A 22,246-nucleotide genomic window follows, 5' to 3' on the forward strand; every position below is an offset into this window, starting at 1 on the left:
TCCCTCTCTCTGACTGTCTCTGTAAAAAAAATAAAAATTAAAAAAATAAAAAGATGACTTCGAGTGCTAATGACATATACAAGGTATTCTGCCAATATCAGTCCTTGCTAGCTGAATTTTTAATTTTTAAGCTTTTATTTATCTTACTGTCAATTATCATTTGCTCCTGAGAGCACTTTTTAGTGTACAATGTGTTAGAAAATATACTTTTTACAGCTTTGCCTTAGTTACTTCACTAAGCCTGAGCAGAGTGAGAACGACCCTTTTTCTGAATAAACTGTCTCTCTAAAATACCATTTCTGGTTGCTCACAACCACTTGTTCTTACAGACTACAGAGGTAAGAGTATGCACACCACAAAGTTAATCCATCACAAATGAACAATTAAATAATTTTTTAAAATTTATAGAGTTGTACAACCACCAACCCTATCCAGTTTTAAAATACTTCCATTATCCCAAAAAGTTCCTGTGGACCTATTTACAGTTAATCCCGCTCTTACCCACAGCCCTAAGCAACCACTGATCTGCTTTCTGTCTCAGTAAGTTTGCTTTTTCTAGACATGTCCTATAAAATGGAATCATACAATGTGTAGTTTTCTGCACATTTTTTGGCTTCTTTCAAGTAGCCCAGGAGTCAGGAACCTATGGCAAGCCAGATGTGGTTCTTTTTATGGCTGCACCTGGCTCACAGACAAATCTTCAATAAAAAAAATAATAACGTTAAAAATATAAAACATTCTCATGTATTACAATCCATTCACTTCCTACCACTCATGTTCATGGTTGCGGGTGGCTGGAGCCAATCACAGCTGCCCTCCGGGACAACACTAAATTTTTATTGAATAATGCGTAACGTACACGGGTCATTATATGGCTCTCAAGGAATTACATTTTAAAATATGTGGCGTTCATGGCTCTCTCAGCCAAAAAGGTACCCAACCCCTGAAGTAGCCTAATGCTTTTGGAGTTTATCAACCATATAACATGTATCAGTAGCCTGTTCCTTTGAACTGTTAAACAGTGTTTTGTTACATGAATATTTTGTTTGTTCATCAGTTAATGGGCATTTAAATAGCTACCAGTTTTAAGCTATTATGTATAATGAATGCTACTATAACCAAATCTTTATGAATATATGTACTTTCATTTATCTTGGGAAAATTCCTAGTTCTCAGATATGATTCAAAGACACAAGTAATATTGAAAGTAACCTCTAAATAAGTAAAAAGTTATTGTAGCATATTATTCATTTAGCTAACCAATATCACCATCTATTACTGTATATTGTTAGACATTGTGGGAGAAGCAGGAGACAAAACTGTGAATAAAATTCTGCCCCTACCCCTAAATAAACGTACAATCTAGTGATGACTGTAAATGCAGATATATAGGAAACTCACTTTAAGATAAATATATAGTTTTAGAATCTACTAATTAACTTCTAGGTGGAAGGTTCAAAGATGTTAAAAACTACAATGATTAATTCTCACATGCCTGTTAAGACGAAGACCCTCACCAACTGGCAAAACATGAAAGAGGTTAAAAACAAAAAAAAAACACACAATAGTGTAAGAAAGCGTGTAATAACAAAGATCAGAGTTTCTAAGGGTGGTGAAGATGGTGAGCAAGGCAGGAAGTTAAAGAAGGGCCTAGAACTGAGAGAGCACCTAGGGATTATTTCTGTTACATGATTACATATTGACAGAATGGTGGCTCATGTTAAGTTTCTCCGCTCGCAGGCCTGAACAGGAATAAAGTTTATGATCATATTGTCTTGGCTTCTTCCTGGCCTTTCTGAACATCTGTTGCTCTCGGGAAATTTGAAGACAAGGTTAAGTGGCATCACTGGGAGAATAATTTTCACCTCTAACACCCTCTTAATACCCTACTCTAATCAATTCTTTGAACTCAGAGGGAACTCCTATCCACTCACCCTACCATCTTTACTGTCACCCTCTCATGTCTTATTTATTTTTTTATACATCTTAAGATAAAATTCCCCATCATTCTCTTACTCCCTGTTTCCCTATCATCGCTGTCTGATAAAACCCATAACAGGAGAAAGTATATACCTATCCTGACTCAAACTCAAACTGAATTCATGATCATTAACCATAACTGAATAGCACCATTACTCCATTTTCACTATCAACCCACTCTCCCTCTTTCCTCAATGACTATTCCACTCCTTCTCTCTCTTAAAACACTCAACAATTCCTCTTCAACTTAATGCTAACCTGAACTCTAGACAGACAATGCTCGACTTACGATGGCATTACATCCAGATAAACCAATCCTAAATTGAAAATACCTTAGTTCGAAAATGCTTCTAATATACCAACACTACCACACATCACAGCTTAGCCTAGCCTACCTTAACCATGCTCAAAACATTATACATTAGCTTATACTTGGGCAGTTATCTTGATTTTCATCTCAAAAGTAATTACCTTCCTCCTGTTCTTCTCATCAAAAACAGTAGACATACATGGGTGTTCTGCAGACATGATTGGATGTGAAAAAACACACTATACAAAAACGCTGGCAACACAATACACTGTAGAATATCCGAAGTTGCTGACTGAGAGCTGCAGCTCACCACCAGCGTCAAGCATCACAAGACTGTGTCTTACCACAGATTACTATCCCAGGAAATGATCAATGTTGAAAATTAGAAGTACAATTTCTACTGAATGCATATTGCTTTCATCCCACTGTCAAGTAGAAAAATCATAACCCAAACCATTAAGTGGTGTGCCATTTGTGTATGTACCATCCGCTACTCAACATCTCCACTGAGATTTCTAGTAGGTCTCTCAAACTTAATGTATCTAATATTGAACTATTGTACCCCAACCCCAAACAGGTTCTTCTTGCTTACTTACCACAGTAAATCTATTTGTTCAAGCCAAAATCCTTGGGGTCTTATTTCTCCTCCAACTCACCTCTCTTCCTCTTATCTTCAAAATCTGCCCTAATGCCTCCTCCAAGTAAGCCCTTCCTTGGGCATCTTAATAAATTAGCACCTCCCCACTACCACACTTGGTCATCTACTCTGCTTTATTCTTCTTCTTAAAACTCATCTGTACCTGGTATGTTCCTAGTCGTATTTATGGTCTGTCTAGCAGAATGTAAGTTCTTCAAGAGTAATGCCTCAATTTGTGTATTCATTGCTGGATCCCCACTTCCAGAACAGAACTTGGTTCATAGAAGGCAATCAATAAATGGTTTCTTTTGGGTTTTTTTTTTTGTTTTTTTTTTTCATTTTTCCGAAGCTGGAAACGGGGAGGCAGTCAGACAGACTCCCGCATGCGCCCGACTGGGATCCACCTGGCATGCCCACCAGGGGGCGATGTTCTGCCCCTCTGGGGCGTCGCTCTGTTGCATCCAGAGCCATTCTAGCGCCTGAGGCAGAGGCCACAGAGCCATCCCCAGCGCCCGGGCCATCTTTGCTCCAATGGAGCCTCGGCTGCAGGAGGGGAAGAGAGAAATAGAGAGGAAGGAGAGAGGGAGGGTGGAGAAGCAGATGGGCGCTTCTCCTGTGTGCCCTGGCCGGGAATCGAACCCGGGACTCCTGCACGCCAGGCCGATGCTCTACCACTGAGCCAACCGACCAGGGCCTCTTTGGGGGGTTTTTTGGGGGGGGGTTTTTGGTGTGTGTGGGGGGGGGAAGAGACAGAGAGAGTCAGAGAGAGGGACAGATAGGGACAGACAGACAGGAAGGGAGAGAGAGAGAAACATCAATTCTTCGTTGCGGTTCTTTAGTTGTTCACTGATTGATTTCTCATATGTGCCTTGACCAGGGGGCTACAGCAGACTGAGTGACCCCTTGCTCGAGCCAGCGACTTTGGGCACAAGCTGGTGAGCCTTGCTCAAACCAGATTAGCCCGTGCTCAAGCTGGCGACCTCGGGGTCTCGAACCTGGGTCCTTCAAATCCCAGTCTGATGCTCTATCCACTGCGCCACCTCCTGGTCAGGCTATAGAAATGTTTTAAATAAAAAATTGAAGGATTAAGTAGAGAGAACTATGGAAACACATACATGTAGTACTTCACCTAATTTTAAAGGGTTAGAGAAGGCTTCTGTGAAATAGTGATACCTAAGGATAGACCTGAAAGACAAGTAGAAGTTAGCCTAGTGAAAGAATATGGGACGGAAAGATTGATCCAGATGATAACAAGAGCAAATAGAGATATCAAAGCAAGAGAAAGTAGGCATGGCCATTTGTGCCAAGAAAGTAAGTAACAGTATTCCAAAACAGAATACTCCTTATAAAAAAGAAACAACTAGCCTGACTAGGTGGTGGTGCAGTGGATAGAGCATCAGACTGGGACGTGGAGGACCTAGGTTCAAAACCCCAAGGTCGCCAGCTTGAGCGCGGGCTCATCTGCTTTGAGCAAGGTTCACCGGCTTGAGCCCAAGGTCACTGGCTTGAGCAAGGGGTCACTCAGTCTGCTGTAGCCCCCCCAACGCATATAAGAGAAAGCAATTAATGAGCAACTAAGGTGCCACAATGAAAAATTGATTGATGCTTCTCATCTCTCTCCCTTCCTGTCTGTCCCTATCTGTCCCTCTATCTCTGTCACACACACAAAAAAACCACAACTAAATATTTTTATTTCCTCATGCTCTATGTATGTTCTATACACTAGAGACAACGAGAACTGATAAAGTATATTATCCTATATATATTCTTGACCACAGAACATCAGTGTAGATAGTTAAAATTTTTATTTTTAGCCTTTTAGCCAAAATGAGTGCTAAGTAAAAGAATAAAGGAAAATAAGTGTTTTGCAAATCTCTTATATACTCTACTGTGCTTTACTTCCTTGTCTTTTATTATGGATCTTGGCAAATAACTTTAGATCTAACAAAAGGTAGGACCAAACCTCCCATAAAAAGTGGTAAGATACCATGCTAAAAGTACTCAAAGGATACCAGACTAAAGTGGCCAAAAGCTCCTTAAAGGAAATGACCAACAAAAAAAACAAAAGAAAGAAAAAAGAAACTAAAGATCAACAGTTGATTAGGTATTAGTAACATCCTTTGCTATTGTATCTTTTTTTTTAAACTGGAAACGGGGAGAGACAGACTCCCGCATGCGCCCGACCGGGATCCTCCCAGCACGCCCACTAGGGGGCGATGCTCTGCCCCTCCGGGGCGTTGCTCTGCCGAGACCAGGGCCACTCTAGCGCCTGGGGCAGAGGCCAAGGAGCCATCCCCAGCGCCCGGGCCACCTTTGCTCCAATGTAGCCTTGGCTGCGGGAGGGGAAGAGAGAGACAGAGAGGAAGGGGGGGGTGGAGAAGCAAATGGGCGCGTCTCCTATGTGCCCTGGCCAGGAATCGAACCCGGGTCCCCCGCACGCCAGGCCGACGCTCTACCGCTGAGCCAACCGGCCAGGGCCACATCCTTTGCTATTGTAAAAAGGGTAACAATCACCACTGCAAAAAAAAGGGATTGGTTAACAACTATTCAATATATAGCTAAAACTATCACTAGAGACAAGATGTAACTTCAGCAAATTTGAAGAAAATTGAAAGATGAACGCATATGCCAGGAGTGCATCTCCTTGGGGGCTATGCTGTGAAATATGAGTATAATGCTCACTGACAGACTCATTTGCAGGAAAACAGAATGCATCTTTCAGCTGAAATGGTTATGATTATAGTTTAGTATAATTAGAATATATAGTGCACAAGATTCACAAAATTATGTGATTTTAAAACAGATGTGCTTTGGGATCATAGAACCAAAGAATGAGAATAACTAAAGCTGAAGAAGACATTTATACATAAATTCTGTACACAATTTCAGCAGATTACCAACCTCTATAAAAACTCACTGGGAAAGCTCAAGTAAAAATCATTACACTCAGGACAATAAAAAGAACTATGTTCCATGATGAAAGCTATTCAGCAGGCTTATGTAAACCATCCAGAGGTCAACATTATAATGCAATGACTTTGAAGGAAATGACGTTATTCAAGTACCTGTTATAATTCCAGAAAGTCATGTTATGCCTATGAAACAAATTTAACTGCAAAATAATTCTAGAAGAGCCTGACCAGGTAGTGACATAGTGGATAAGAGTGTCAACCTGGGACGCTGAGGTTCTAAACCCTGAGGTTGCCAGCTTGAGCATGAGATCACAGACATAATCCCATGGACACTGGCCTGAGCCAGAGGTTGCTGGCTTGAGCCCAAAGGTCATTGGCTTGAGCAAGGGGTCGCTAGCTCAGCTGGAGCCCCCAAGTCAAGACATATATGAGAAAGCAATCAATGAACAACTAAAGTTCTACAACTAAGAGTTGATGCTTTTCATCTCTCTCCCTCCCTTCTGTCTCTCTCTCTCTCATTAAAAAAAATAATTCTTGAAGAACTCATTTCACTTTAATGCTAAATATATAATGTATATTATATAAATATATATAAGAATACATATTATATTTTTTGTATTTATAAGAAAATCCAAAGTATGACAATAAAGTGAAGCAATGGAAATGAGCACTCAGGTCCTTACCACTTTTTAATTTTTAGAATCAGCATATAACTCCATCTCATATTTATGATTACAACACCAAAAGAAATCATTAACAATCTCGACAACATAAAAGTATAAATGACCAAGGATGAGGGTATAAAAATATACAACTTTATCAAAGTTTAAAAAAGAAGTAATAACCCAAAAATATTTCCAAAAAAACCTACCAAACATTAGGAAGAGGGGACAAAGTAAGTAAGGGCAGGAAATTTAATAAGCTAAATCTTCAGCTTTTATAGCAAAAAAAAAAAAAATACAGACATTGTTTAAAATTGGAAATGAATATATAAAAGAATAAGTATATTCCTCACAGTTCTGGAGGTAACCTCTAACAGTACTAAAAACAGAAGTTCCCTCTGAGGAATATGAGTAGGGTGGGAAAGAGTGGTTAGGTGATACTCACTTAGCATTCTAAATTTTTCAGGACTATTTCATTAACTACCATATACTCATGTTATTTTGATAAAAATTAAAAAGAAAATTTAAACCAGGTTAGGTAGGTCATTAATGCTGATTAATTCCCTGCCAGCACTTGACCTATTTCAAATACTTTTTAAATATATCAAACCGAGGCTCACTTTTATCTTCTAATGAGGGGGTTCATTCTTTTATTTATTCTGTTTATTCAAGCTTGAATTAAAGAATATTACATACAGAAGAGATAATAACTGAATGTTGATGACCAATATTTTAAATATTGACATGTTTATTCTCATTATATTAAAATTCTTTGAATTTTAGCAAAGCTTAATAAAGAAAGACCAAATATTTATGTTTCCCTGGGGTTTGTATGTATGTATTTATATATGTATGTGTACACAGGGGTGGGCAAAATTAGGTTTACAGTTATAAGTGAAACGGTATATTCTTATATTATTATTAATTATTGTTATTTTCCATAGAAACCATAAACCTATTTTTGCCCACCTCATATAGATACATACACATTTACTCACAACAAAGTATAGTACATCATCAAAATTATTTCACAGGATGACTCCTTTTCAAACCAAAGTATTATTTGCTGGCTTACCACATCCTAGTTAACAGAAAATTTCAAAGAAGAGTACATGGTCTAGGAAAACAGAAATGTAAAGTATCACTGGAAAAGAGATTAGTTTTGTGGCTTGCATCACCTCCCTCATGGAGGATGGGGGAAGGGAGAGAGGAGGAATAATAGGAAGGTAGACTGGCAGCCATGAAAGCAGTTTGGATTATCACAGAATTTGCCCCATCAGAAGACACAGAGCTAGGAGATAAATTCAAGAGTCATTATACTAAAATTGGCAAGCTCTAAATAACCACCTTGACATTTTATAAAAGTCAAAGGGGTTTCTGAAGGTTCTAGTTTAGGTAACCAAATGGATGGTGATGGCTCAAAGCAAAGACATACTAAAAAAAGATTCAAAATAACGGAGGATAATCATGTGTTCAATATTGGACACAGGTTTGCTATTTAGCATGTGGAACTGTCCAAAAAGTAGCTGGAATTCAGATCTAGAACAAAGAAGATAGATGATAGTACAATACTTAATTGAAGCCACAAAAGTAAATGTTTTCATACCTATCTACTGTGGAGGAAATAAAGGTCATGTAGAAATACCCACAATTAAAGGGCAGCTAGAAGAAATGCCAATGAAGTAGACTAAAGTCAGAGAGCTAATATAAATAAATAGTGGCTTCCATTTTTCAAAAATAATCTGTCACATAAATCTGCTAAGAACTTTATATTAAACTGGTTCTTGAGATTGGTATATATCATCATTTTAAAGAGCAAAAGGCCTTAAGATGTTAAATGATTTGGCCAAAATCATTGAGCTAAGAAGTAGAAAAACCAGAACTCAAATTCTGGTTTATCGACTCCCAAGTCCATCCTCTTAACCAGTAGGATACAACCATCATAACGGAAGCCATGACACGACAAAGAATGCCCTGTTAGAGACTAACTCAAAGAGGTTAGTTTCCTTACCCTTTTCTGCTAACTCCTAACTAACCCACACAGTGAATGTGTCAAGGGCCTTCCTACAACCATCCCCAATACTATCACCCCATCCCCAAAACACATTTATGTTTTTAAAAAGCTGAGGGCTCATTCTTTTTCCATGTTACTTTTAGTAAAACATTAGTGAGAGGTATTTGTGTAGCCCCACTACAAAGTATAGTTGTTTTTTCACCTAATACTATAATAGAAAGTTTTAAAAAGAGTTGATAAGTTTGGGTCCTGACACAGATCTAAGACAATGTTTGAATAAATGAAAGCTAACGCTCCTGGCCGCTTGGCTCAGCAGCAGAGCATCGGCCTGGAGTGTGGAAGTCCTGGGTTCAATTCACAGTCAGGGCACACAGGAGAAGCGACCATCTGCTTCTCCACCACTCCACCTCCCCCTGTTCCCCTCTCTCTGTCTGTCTCTTCACCTCCCACAGCCATAGCTCTTGAGCAGGTTAGCCCCATGAGCTGAGGATGGCTTCATGGCCTTGCCTCAGGCACTAAAATAGCTTGGTTGCTGAGCAATGGAGCAAGCCCCAGATGGGCACAGCACTGCCCCATAGAGGGTTTGCCAGGTGGATCTCAGTAGGGGTGCTAGCAGGAGTCTGTCTCTCTGCCTCTCGCAAAAGAAAGCTAACTAGGTTAAAGCATATCAAGTTGGTTCTGTCACTCATCAAACATTTGTTTAATACCTCTTATGTGCCAAGCTATAGAGATAAAATGTGTTTAAAAACAAACTCTAACACTATGTCTCTGACCAATTTTACTGCCAATTATGATGGTTTTTGTAACTTTTTTTGTCTTTCCTTCAGTAACCTTGTAAGTTACTTAAATAAAAATAAAATCTTGGCCCTGGCCGGTTGGCTCAGCGGCAGAGCGTCGGCCTGGCGTGTGGGGGACCCGGGTTCGATTCCTGGCCAGGGCACATAGGAGAAGCGCCCATTTGCTTCTCCACCCCCCCCTCCTTCCTCTCTGTCTCTCTCTTCCCCTCCCACAGCCAAGGCTCCATTGGAGCAAAAATGGCCCGGGCGCTGGGGATGGCTCCTTGGCCTCTGCCCCAGGCGCTAGAGTGGCTCTGGTCGGGGCAGAGCGACGCCCCGGAGGGGCAGAGCATCGCCCCACCCCCCCCGGTGGGCAAAGCATAGCCCCTGGTGGGCATGCCGGGTGGATCCCGGTCGGGCGCATGCCGGAGTCTGTCTGACTGTCTCTCCCTGTTTCCAGCTTCAGAAAAAATACAAAAAAAAATAAAGTAAAATAAAAAAAATTAAATAAATAAATAAATAAAATCTTGCCTAACCAGGTGGTGGTGCAGTGGACAGAGCATCGGCCTGGTCCACTGAGGACCAAGGTACAAAACCCCGAGGTTGCGCAGGCTCATCGGGCTTGAGCGTGGAATCATAGACATGACCCCATGGTTGCTGGCTTGAGCCCAGAGGTCACTGGCTCAGCTGAAGCTCCCCATCTTCATCAAGGAACATATGAAAAAGCAATCAATGAACAACTAAAGTGGTGCAACTACAAACTGGTGCTTCACATCTTTTCTCCTTCCTGTCTGTCAGTCTCTCTCTCTCATGCTTAAATATATATATATTTACATATAAGCTTATATGTAAATATATATACATTTACATATAAATACATATAAACAAAATATATTATGGTATCTTGTAATACTGTGTTCCTTGAGAGAAAAGATAAATAATCTTTATAACGCAAAATACTGTATTCCCATTAAGTTTCACATTTTAATTATCTAATTATTTCAATTACGGTCTGTACCTCAGCACAGGATCCATAAACTATCCTTGTGGCACACTTCTCACTAAAAATGTCTTCATTCTTAGGGACCTCAGACCTGCTTTAGCATATATACAATAATAATTTATATCATTTTCCCATTACTTTGGGAATCATATTCAAAATTTTACACTAAAATTTACAACAAATAGGCAAGTTCCATAATGATGCTTTTGTGCCAAATTTTTTATTGTTTTAAAAACCACAAGCTAGCCTGACTGGGCAGTGGTGCAGTGCACAGAGCGTCGAACTGGGATGTGAAGGACCCAGGTTTGAGACCCCGAGGTTGCCAGCTTGAGCGCAGGCTCATCTGGTTTGAGCAAAAAGCTCACCAGCTTGGACCCAAGGTCGCTGGCTTGAGCAAGGGGTTAGTGGGCCTGCTGAAGGTCAAGACACATATAAGAAAGCAATCAATGAACAACTAAGGTGTTGCAATGAAAAACTGATGACTGATGCTTCTCGTCTCTCTCCATTCCTGTCTGTCTGTCCCTATCTATCCCTCTCTGACTCACTCTCTGTCTCTGTAAAAAAACAAAACAAAACAAAAACCACAAGCTAGCTTTTAATTTTCCCTCTTCCTGTGTTGTGTAAATGCAACACAACACAGGAAGAGGGAAAATTAAGTTTAAAATTTTTCATTAGAACAGTTTTAATGACACTTTTTTAACATTTGCTTACAATGCTCTTTAAAATTTCTTGGACAAGAAAATTTTTCCTGTTAATAAAGAGTTTCAACTATTTTCTCTATCCCAGGACATAACAGATTTCCCTCTATATGCTCACAACCAAATTATGGAAAACAAACTTTTTATTTTTATATAAATATATTTATTTTACTAACTTGAGAGAGGAAGGGAGAGAATGAGAAACATCCATCTGTTCCTGTATGTGCCCTGACCAGGGAATCAAACCTGCAATCTTGGTTTATCAAGATGATGCTTTACCTACCAGGCGAGGGCCTTCTAATGGGATTTAAAAGCATGAGAGTGGACAGTTGCCAGTGAAACAATCAAGAATTAACAATTTTTGGCTACAAAGTAATATTCGCCTTTTTGTAAATGCCTATTTTAGAAACTTCAGAAAAAAATTCTACTGGCATTTTTACTGAAACAATCTCTCTCTTTTCATGAAGAATGCTGCTTCTAAAACTGGGGACAAGTGGTACTGGTATTACATGAATCAAAACAGAAACTGTGCTAACCAGCAATTCTCCCAGACTCCCGAGATAAAGTAAGCACACTATGTAGCACATATTTATACAATGACTCAAAATCACAAATAAGAAGGGAAAAAAAACTACTATGGTATCAATACCATTTTTCTTCACTTAGTAGATAGATATCTGCAAATTGCTATCAATCTCTGATGCTATTGTTATTCCCAGTCCTAAAACCTCCACTAACTATATCCATGAGATTAAAAACATAATAAAACTTAACTCCTCATTACTTATTTCCTAACCCAAGCTGGCTAGGAACTTCTCAAGAGTATTTTGTTAGGTCCAGATCAAAACCTGAGATCACAACTTCACAAATACCCATTACATAATACTTAAACAGATAAAAAACAACATTAACACCATTCATTACACAGAATAGCTGTAAAGGCCACATGACAAAACTCAGAATTTTCAAACAAAACCACAAGAGTAAATTCTTAAGTAACATAACAATCAACAACTGTATGTACAACTGATTTTGTAAGTTAAACAAAGAATCACCACATGACCCAGTAATTCACTCCTAGGTACATACAGGCTGGGGCAAAAGTAGGTTTACAGTTGTTCATACTGAAAGTAATACAATAATTAATAAATAATACTGTGTCATGTCATGTACTCACAATTATACACCTCCTTTTGCCCATCAAGTCTATCCAAGAAAAATGAAAACATATGCTCATACACGTTTTACACAAATGTTTATAGCAGCATTATTCGTAATAGTCAAAAAAGCAGAGGAAGACAAGATAGCGCTGGAGTAGGTGGACGTACCAACTTCCACCTCCCAAAACCAAAGGGGATTACAAACTAATTTTAAGAACTATCATCTGGAAAAACCAACTTTGGACTAAACTAAGAGGACTCTTCAACCAAAGAACAGTGAAGAAGCCACACCGAGACTGGTAGGAAAAGTGGAAATGTGGAGTGAACGGCAGCCGGGAGAGACTCCGTGGCGGGAAGAGAGTTAAGCAGAGAGGAGAGGGTCCTGAGTCCCAGGAACAAAGCCCCAGCCTGCAGCCCCAGAGCCTAGAAGAGGTGTATGGACAGTCTTTAGCTGGAAACAAGTCAGGATACTGTTTGTGAGAAAGAGACTGATTTCTCAGACCCAGGCTTCTTCTTAAAGGGACCGCACAGAAAACCTCTCTCACAACCACTCACCCGGGGCTCTGGGAAACAGAGGGAGAGGAGAGAACCAGAGTAGCAGGAAGAGAGTGTAATCTAGGAGGCACAGGGAGAAACACTTTGAGAGACAGCCACCCTAACCCCTGGGATGAGTCACTCCCCAAATCTGAAGTGAATATTTCCCCTGGAAACAGCAACACCAGCAAAGGGAAGCAGGACACCAGCCAACAAACTCTCCTGAGGTACTTGGAGTGGAGTCGCTTAGAAGGAGGGAGCTTTCGGGACTACTATAGTGAGTCTTAGGGTCTGAGCTGCAGCGCCCGCACCCACATGGCTGAGGGCTCGCCAGAGTGTGGGACACAGAAGTGCGGTTCTGTCGGCAAGGGCAGAACCCGGCTAGCCACCACTGAGGCCCAGGTGTGACCTCAGTCTTGCCTGGCTGGGGAGGATGGGGCGTACAAAAGCGGTCAAGCCCAGCTGCGGGCCGCCTGTAATCCAGCCTGCGGGAGAAGGGCAGGAGCCCTGGAAGAGGTGCAGACAGGCCCTTAAGCAAGAGCGCAGGAGCACAGCCTTGCACCGCCGGGGGAACCGAGGCTTGTGGCCTGACTTGGGAGCTGGCTCCTCCCGCAGGGGGTGAAGCCAAAAGGCCAGAACAGTCGAAGATCCGCTACTGAGTTGAGCGTGGGCACGCAGTCCCACCGAGCCTGTGGAGCCAAGGCTTGCAGCTGTCCCACAAGCGGGCTCTTCCTGCAAGGGCGAGGCGGAAGCCGGAAACGGGGAGACCCGCAGCTGAGCAAAGGTGCTGCCACTGACCTCAGGGCCGAGCACACCACCACCCACGGGGGCGGGGCAAAGCCCAGTGCCACCAAGGCTTTGTACACCCGAGCACGTGATCACAGCCACCCCATGAAGCAAAGGCGGAAACCACAGCAACAGCCCTAAGGGCAGGCACCAGCAACGCAGCAACAGCAGAGGGGGTGGCGGGCCTGCAGACAGACCATACCTAGGGAACAGAAGCCACACCCAGTGGACTCCAGTGACCAAGACCTATTATTACACAGAGAAGATGAGAAGGCAGAGAAATGCAACACAAATGAGTCAAGAGAAATTCCCAGAAAAGGACCTGAATGAAACAGATATAACCAAATTACCAGATGCAGAGTTTAAAATAACGATTATTAGGATGCTCAAAGATATTGAACAAACAATAGATGGTCATTACAAACACGTAAATAAAGAGATAGCAAATATTTAAACGGACACTGAAATAATAAAAAATCAGTCAGAAATGACAAATACAATATCAGAAATGAAGAACATAATGGAAGGAATTAAAAGAAGGATGGATGAAGCTGAGAATCGAATCAGTGAGTTAGAGGATACGATAAATAAAGGTACGGGCCCTGGCCGGTTGGCTCAGTGGTAGAGCGTCGGCCTAGCGTGGAGAGGACCCGGGTTCGATTCCCGGCCAGGGCACACAGGAGAAGCGCCCATTTGCTTCTCCACCCCTCCACTGCGCCTTCCTTTCTGTCTCTCTCTTCCCCTCCCGCAGCCAAGGCTCCATTGGAGCAAAAATGGCCCGGGCGCTGGGGATGGCTCTGTGGCCTCTGCCTCAGGCGCTAGAGTGGCTCTGGTCGCAACATGGCGATGCCCAGGATGGGCAGAGCATCGCCCCCTGGTGGGCTGAGCATCGCCCCATGGTGGGCGTGCCGGGTGGATCCCGGTCGGGCGCATGTGGGAGTCTGTCTGACTGTCTCTCCCTGTTTCCAGCTTCAGAAAAATGCAAATAAATAAATAAATAAATAAATAAATAAATAAGATAAAGGCACAGAAGCAGAGCAGAAAAAAGAAAAGAGACTCAAAAAGTCTGAGGAAACTCTAAGAGAGCTCTGTGACAAAATGAAGAGAAATAACATCCGCATCATAGGGGTTCCTGAAGAAAAAGAGAAAGAACAAGGGATAGAGACTTTGTTCAAGCATATCATAGCTGAAAAATTCCCTCAATTAAAGCAGGAAAACATCTCACATGTTCAGGAAGCACAGAGAACTCCATTAAAGAGAAACCCAAAGAAATCAACACCAAGACATATCATAATTAAAATATCAAAGCTAAGTGATAAAGAGAAAATATTAAAAGCTGCTAGAGAAAAAAAGACTATCACCTACAAAGGAGCCCCCATAAAGATGACTTCCGACTTCTCGACATAAACACTTGAGGCCAGAAGAGAATGGCAAGAAATATTCAAAGTAATGCAGAACAAGAGCCTACAACCAAGACCACTTTATCCAGCAAGGCTATCGTTTAAAATTGAAGGAGAAATAAAAAGTTTTCCAGACAAAAAAAAAAAACTCAAGGAATTCACTACAACCAAACCAAGGCTGCAAGAAATGCTAAGGGACATGTTGTAAACAGATAAAAGGAGAAAAAGAATATAGCAAAAGAGGAATACAATTTTAAAGAATAAAATGGCACCCTGGCCAGTTGGCTCAGTGGTAGAGCGTCGGCCTGGCATGCGGAAGTTCCGGTTCAATTCCCAGCCAGAGCACACAGGAGAAGCGCCCATCTGCTTCTCCACCAGTCCCCCTCTCCTTCCTCTCTGTCTCTCTCTTCCCCTCCCGCAGCCAAAGCTCCATTGGAGCAAAGATGGCCTGGGCACTGGGGATGGCTCTGTGGCATCTGCCTCAGGCACTAGAGTAGCTCTGGTTGCAACAGAGCAACGCCCCGGATGGGCAAAGCATTGCCCCCTGGTGGGCATGCCAGATGGATCCCAGTCGGGTGCATGCGGGAGTCTGTCTGACTGCCTCCCCGTTTCCAGCTTCAGAAAAATAAAAAAAATAAAAAATAAAGAATAAAATGGCAATAAACAATTATATATCAATAATAACCTTAAATGTAAATGGATTAAATGACTCAATCAAAAGACATAGGGTAGCTGCGTGGATAAGAAAACAGGACCCATACATATGCTGTCTACAAGAGACACACCTTAAAAAAAAGATGCACATACACTGAAGATAAATGGATGGAAAAAAATATTTCACGCAAATGGAAATGAATAAAAGCTGGGGTAGCAATACTTGTATCAGACAAAATGGACTTTAAAACAAAGACTATAGTATGAGATAAAAAAGGTCACTACATAATGATAAAGGGAGTAATCCAACAGGAAGATATACCATTATAAATATCTACGCACCTAATATAGGAGCACCTAAATATTATATATAAAGCAATCTTTGATGGATTTAAAGGGAGAGATCAACAGCAATACTATAATAGTAGGGGATTTCAATACCCCACTAACATCACTAGATAGATCCTCAAGAAAGAAAATTAACAAAGAAACAGCAGACTTAAAGGATATATAATACTATAATATATCAACTCGATTTAATAGATATCTTCAGAACCTTTCACCCTAAAACAGCAGAATATACATTCTTTTCAAGTGCTCATGGTACATTCTCTAGAATAGACCACATGTTAGGGCACAAAAGCAGTCTCAACAAATTTAAGAAGATTGAAATCATATCGGAGCACTTTCTCTGATCACAATGGCATTAAACTAGAAATCAACCACAACAGAAAAACTGGAAAATACTCACACTTGGAAACTAAATAGCAAGTTATTAAATAACGAATGGGTAAACAATGAGATCAAAGAAGAAATTAAAAAATTCCTAGAAACGAACGATAATGAGCATACATCAACTCAAAATTTATCAGACACAGCAAAAGCAGTCTTGAGAGGGAAGTTCATAGCATTACAGGCATAACTCAAGAAGCTAGAAAAAGCTCAAATAAACAACTTGACCCTACAGCTAAAAGAACTAGAAAAAGAACAGCAACTAAAGCCCAGAGCTAATAGAATGAAGGAAATAATAAAGGTCAGAGCAGAAATAAATGACATAGAGGCTAAGGAAACAATACGGAAGATCGATGAAACCAGGAGCTGGTTCTTTTAAAAGGTAAACAAGATTGATGAACCTTTAACCAGACTTACCAAGAAAAAAAGAGAGAGGACTCAAAATTAGAAACGAGAGGGGAGAAATAACAACTGACGCAACAGAAATACAAAATATTGTAAGAAAACACTATAAAGAATTGTATGCCAAAAAAAACTAGACAACCTAGATGAAATGGATAAATTCCTTGAAACATACAATCTTCCAAAAATTAATCTGGAAGAATCAGAAAACCTAAACAGACCAATTACAACAAATGAGATTGAAACAGTTATCAAAAAATTCCCAAAAAAGAAAAGTCCTGGGCCTGATGGCTTCACAAGTGAATTCTTCCAAATATTCAAAGAAGAAACAACTCCTATCCTTCTCAAGCTATTTCAAAAAATTCAAGAGGAAGGAAGACTTCCAAGCTCCTTTTATGAGGTGAGCATAATTCTGATTCCAAAACCAGGCAAAGACAACACAAAGAAAGAAAATTATAGGCCAATATCCCTGATGAATTTAGATGCTAAAATCTTCAACAAAATATTAGCAAACTGGATCCAGCAATATATGAAAAAAATCATACACCAGGATCAAGTGGGATTTATTCTTGGGAGGCAAGGCTGCTACAATATTCACAAATCAATCAATGTGATTCATCACATAAACAAAAGGAAGGAGAAAAACCACATGATAATTTCAATAGATGCAGAAAAAGCACTTGATAAAATCCAGCACCCATTCATGATCAAAACTCTCAGCAAAATAGGAATACAGGGAACATACCTCAACATGATAAAGGCGATTTATGACAAACCCACAACCAACATCATACTCAATGGGCAAAAATTAAAAGCAATCCCCTTAAGATCAGGAACAAGGCAGGGGTGCCCCCTTTCACCACTCTTATTCAGCATAGTTCTGGAAGTCCTCGCCGCAGCAATCAGACAAGAAAAAGAAATAAAAGGCATCCAAATTGGAAAAGAAGAAGTAAAACTATCATTATTTGCAGATGATATGATAATGTATATAGAAAACCCTAAAGTCACAGTAAAAAAACTACTAGACCTGATAAGTGAATTCAGCAAGGTGGCAGGATATAAAATTAATACTCAGAAATCAGAGGCATTTTTATACACTAACAATGAACTGTCAGAAAGAAAAATTAAGGAATCAATCCCCTTTACCATTGCAACCAAAAAATAAAGTACCTAGGAATAAATTTAACCAGGAAGATTAAAGACTTGTACTGGGAAAATTATAAAACATTGATTAAAAAAAATCAGGGAAGATACAAACAAGTGGAAGCATATACCGCGCTCATGGTTAGGAAGAATAAACATCATTAAAATGTCCATATTACCCAAAGCAATTTATAAATTCAATGCAATACCGATTAAAATACCAATGACTTACTTCAAAGATATAGAACACATATTCCAAAAATTTATATGGAACCAAAAGAGAACACGAATAGCCTCAACAATCCTGAAAAGGAAGAATAAAGTAGGAGGTATCACACTTCCTGATATCAAGTTATACTATAAGGCCATTATACTCAAAACAGCCTGGTACTGGCATAAGAATAGGCATATAGATCAATGGAACAGAACGGAGAACCCAGAAATAAACCCACACCTTTATGGACAACTGATATTTGACAAAGGAGGTAAGAGCATACATTGGAGTAAAGACAGCCTCTTCAACAAATGGTGTTGGGAAAATTGGACAGCTACCTGCAAAAAAATGAAACTAGACCACCAACTTACACCATTCACAAAAATCAACTCAAAATGGATATAAGACTTAAATGTAAGCCGTGAAACCATAAGCATCTTAGAAGAAAACATAGGCAGTAAGCTCTCTGACATTTCTCATAGCAATGTATTTGCCAATTTGTCTCCACAGGCAAGTGAAATAAAAGACAGGATAAACAAATGGGACTATATCAAACTAAAAAGCTTCTGCACAGCTAAAGACAATAAGAACAGAATAAAAAGACAAACTACACAATGGGAGAATATATTTGACAATGCGTCTTATAGGGGGTTAATAACCAAAATTTATAAAGAACTTGTAAAACTTAATACAGGGAAGACAAACAATCCAATCAAAAAATGGGCAAAAGAAATGAATAGACACTTCTCCAAAGAGGACATACAGACGGCCAATAGGCATATGAAAAAATGCTCAACATCACTAAGCATTAGAGAAATGCAAATTAAAACCACAACGAGATATCACCTCACACCAGTCAGAATGGCGCTCATCAACAAAACAACACAGAATAAGTGCTTGCGAGGATGTGGAGAAAAGGGAACCCTCCTGCTCTGCTGGTGGGAACACAGACTGGTGCAGCCACTGTGGAAAACAGTATGGAGATTCCTCAAAAAATTAAAAATCGCAGCCTTTTGACCCAGCTTTCCCACTGTTAGGAATATACCCTAAGAACACCATAGCACTGTATGAAAAGTAATGCACCCCGATGTTTATGGCAGCATTGTTCACAATAGCAAAGATCTGGAAACAGCCCAAGTGTCAGTCAGAGGACGAGTGGATTAAAAAGCTTTGGTACATATACACTATGGAATACTACTCAGCCATAAGAAATGATGACATCGGAACATTTACAACAACATGGATGAACCTCATTATACTGAGCAAAATAAGTAAATCAGAAAAAACTAAGAACTATATGATTCCATACATAGGTGGGACATAAAAATGAGACTCAGAGACATGGACAAGAGTGTGGGGGTTACGGGGTGGGAGGGAGGAGAGGGAAGGGAATGGGGAGGGGAGGGGCACAAAGAAAACCACTTAGAAGGTGACGAAAGACAATTGGACTTGGTGATGGGAATGCAGCATAAGCAAATGGCAAAATAACCTAGAGCTGTTTTCTCTTAACATATGTACCCTGATTTATCAATGTCACCCATTAAAATTAATCAAAAAAAAAAAAAAAGGCCGAAACAACCCAAACATCAATCAACTGATAAATGGATAAATAAAATGTGTTACAGCCACACAATGAAATATTTTTGGCAATAAACGGAAATAAAGTACTGATACATGCTACAACTTGGATAAAACTTGAAAACCTTATACTAAGCGAAAGAAGCCAGTCAAAAAAGAACCACATGGAACATGATTCTATTTATATGAAAGCTCCAGAACAGGCAATTCAGGACGTAGATTAGTGTTTGCTTAGGGATGGAGGTTGGCAGGGATTACTGCTAATGGGTTCAAGGTTTCTTTTTGGAGTGATGAAAATGTTCTAAAATTGATTGTGGTATTGGATGCACAACTCTGTGGATTTACTAAAAACCACTGAACCATACACTTTAAATAGTTTAACTGTATGGTATGTGAATATCTCACTAAAGCTGTTATTTTAAAAATACATCTTGTGATGCAAGTTGAGAAAGGAAATAAAACAACTGGAGGGAAAAAACAGCATTATTATTAACAGTTTTCCCAGTGAACCAAGAAAAGCAAAATTTCCTTATTTAATAAGTTTTACTGTCATTAAAGTGATTATATATTTAATCGGATCTTGCCAATTTTCTAAGAAAATTAACCTTAAAATGTTCTCTGAAGAGCTCAGAGATTGCATGAGCCATGAGAAAGAGGTGCACTACATAAAATTAAATATAAGACAGACTTTCATTATAAAACCTTTCTCATTCAGACTAAGTATATAATCTCAGATTAGTTAGCTCATTAACGTCAATAACTAAGAGTTCTCAACACAAATTAAGAACTAGTAAGTGTGTGCTTTGAATCACCCATTTGAATCACCATAACCAGGAACTAACTGCAATACCATAATATATCAATGATAAAACATAACTGTCTATGAAACAAAGAGAGAACTTCATTAACCTGTATTCATAAAAAACAGACTTTAAAAAAAATTTAAAGCACATTACCAGACTTATTTTATTAATTCTAACTGGTATTTTTCCCCCTCTATTAAAATATTTAAAGCAAAAGTGTTGTCAACAGTCTGAACTATAAATCTTCAATGAACACACATAATTTGAGGAAACCAAGTGATAACAAAATATTTTTAAACAGAGCTTCTTAAAAGTAGGAAGATAGCCTGAACAGGCGGTGGAGCAGTGGATAGAGCATCGGACTGGGATGCGGAAGAACCCAGATTCGAGACCCCAAGGTCTCCAGCTTGAGCGTGGGCTCATCTGGTTTGAGCAAGGCTCACCAGCTTGGACCCAAGCTCGCTGGCTCCAGCAAGGGGTTACTTGGTCTGCTGAAGGCCTGCGGTCAAGGCACATATGAGAAAGCAATCAATGAATAACTAAGGTGTCACAATGCGCAATGAGAAACTAATGATTGATGCTTCTCATCTCTCCCTTCCTGTCTGTCTGTTCCTGTCTGTCCCTCTCTCTGTCTCTGTAAAAAAAAAAAAAGTAGGGAGATAATATATAAAAGGAAATTTCTAGACTACGTTAGTACATAAATAAAAAAGATAGCAAAAATGGTAACATGAGACTATCAAAGAAAAAAATAAAAGTAAAGAGAGAAGACATGCAGCAAGATTCCAAGCTAGTAAAATTCACATGAAAAGGCCATGGCATGGTAAGGTGAAAACAACTCTAATTTTATAAAATTAGTTATTCATAGAAGTTATTATAAAGAACTATAAAAAGATATATAAATATATCAGAAAGACTGATTATGGCTATATTTTAATACTAAGAAAAACTGCCTTATCTGAGAAAGTATGAGATATAAAGATCTTAACATCACCTATAATATTACTAAATTTCAGAAATGGGTTTCTCAATTATAAAGATACTAAAGAAACAAATATATTTTAAAACTAAACCTAATTACAAAAAATATATGCTCTGTAACAACACTAACATCAAAATAAAATTTATGACTATATGAAAAAACTCCCATACTAATCATGCAAATATTTGAAATATATTCATATCTATTACCTTACTCTGTTGCAACTTGAAAGGGAAAAAGTATATAGAAAATTAAGATCTCATGTTGTGTATAATAAATGACAGTGTAGCTCAGAATCATCATCTCCATGTTCAGATATAAGAGCATTGTCTCTAAAAACCCTTAATCAATGTAGGTAATTTGTATATCAAAACATAAAGAATTAGATAAATAAGAGCTACTTCAAGCATTCTACTGATCATTACTTTCCCTTGCTGGCTAAAATCAGGTAATACAAAGATTTAGATAACTTACATTGTTGTTTCGGGTTTCCACAGCAGGGAATTTTCTGACTATGAATTTCACAGCAGATTCCAGATTTTTGTCAATAAGGTAGGATGGTTTTGCCTTGGGATCTCCGCATGCCTATAAAAAAACAGTAATTTAAAAAGTGAAATGCATCCCTCTAAAACCAAGAAATAGCAAATCTGTAATTAGAATTTAGATATTTATTGTTTTTGGTGAGCAGGTGATAAAATGAATAGGCAAAGTGCAGGGATTGTCATAGCTGAAATATGCAATGGGAGACAGTACAGAGATGCTCTTCTACTGAAAAAAATGCATGGAAAGTTTTAAAGCAGTTAGTGCAGAACAGCAGTGAAGGAAAAAGCTCAAACCTAAAAACAAAAGAAAAAAAAGAAAAAAAAAGT

At 39.4% G+C, this 22,246-nt stretch overlaps 1 protein-coding gene across 4 annotated transcripts in view; it reads right to left on the reverse strand.

The window, feature by feature from the left end:
• Positions 1-22,246, reverse strand: part of NCKAP1 (NCK associated protein 1) — a 125,763-nt gene that overhangs the window by 85,734 nt on the left and 17,783 nt on the right. For all 4 annotated transcript variants that reach the window (XM_066344858.1, XM_066344860.1, XM_066344859.1 and 1 more), the window contains one exon: positions 21,852-21,962. In XM_066344858.1, coding sequence (XP_066200955.1) covers positions 21,852-21,962 — 111 coding nt within the window. The remainder of the gene's footprint in view (positions 1-21,851; positions 21,963-22,246) is intronic.

The sequence above is a fragment of the Saccopteryx leptura genome, chromosome 7, assembly GCF_036850995.1.
Source record: "Saccopteryx leptura isolate mSacLep1 chromosome 7, mSacLep1_pri_phased_curated, whole genome shotgun sequence".
Taxonomy (NCBI): domain Eukaryota; kingdom Metazoa; phylum Chordata; class Mammalia; order Chiroptera; family Emballonuridae; genus Saccopteryx; species Saccopteryx leptura.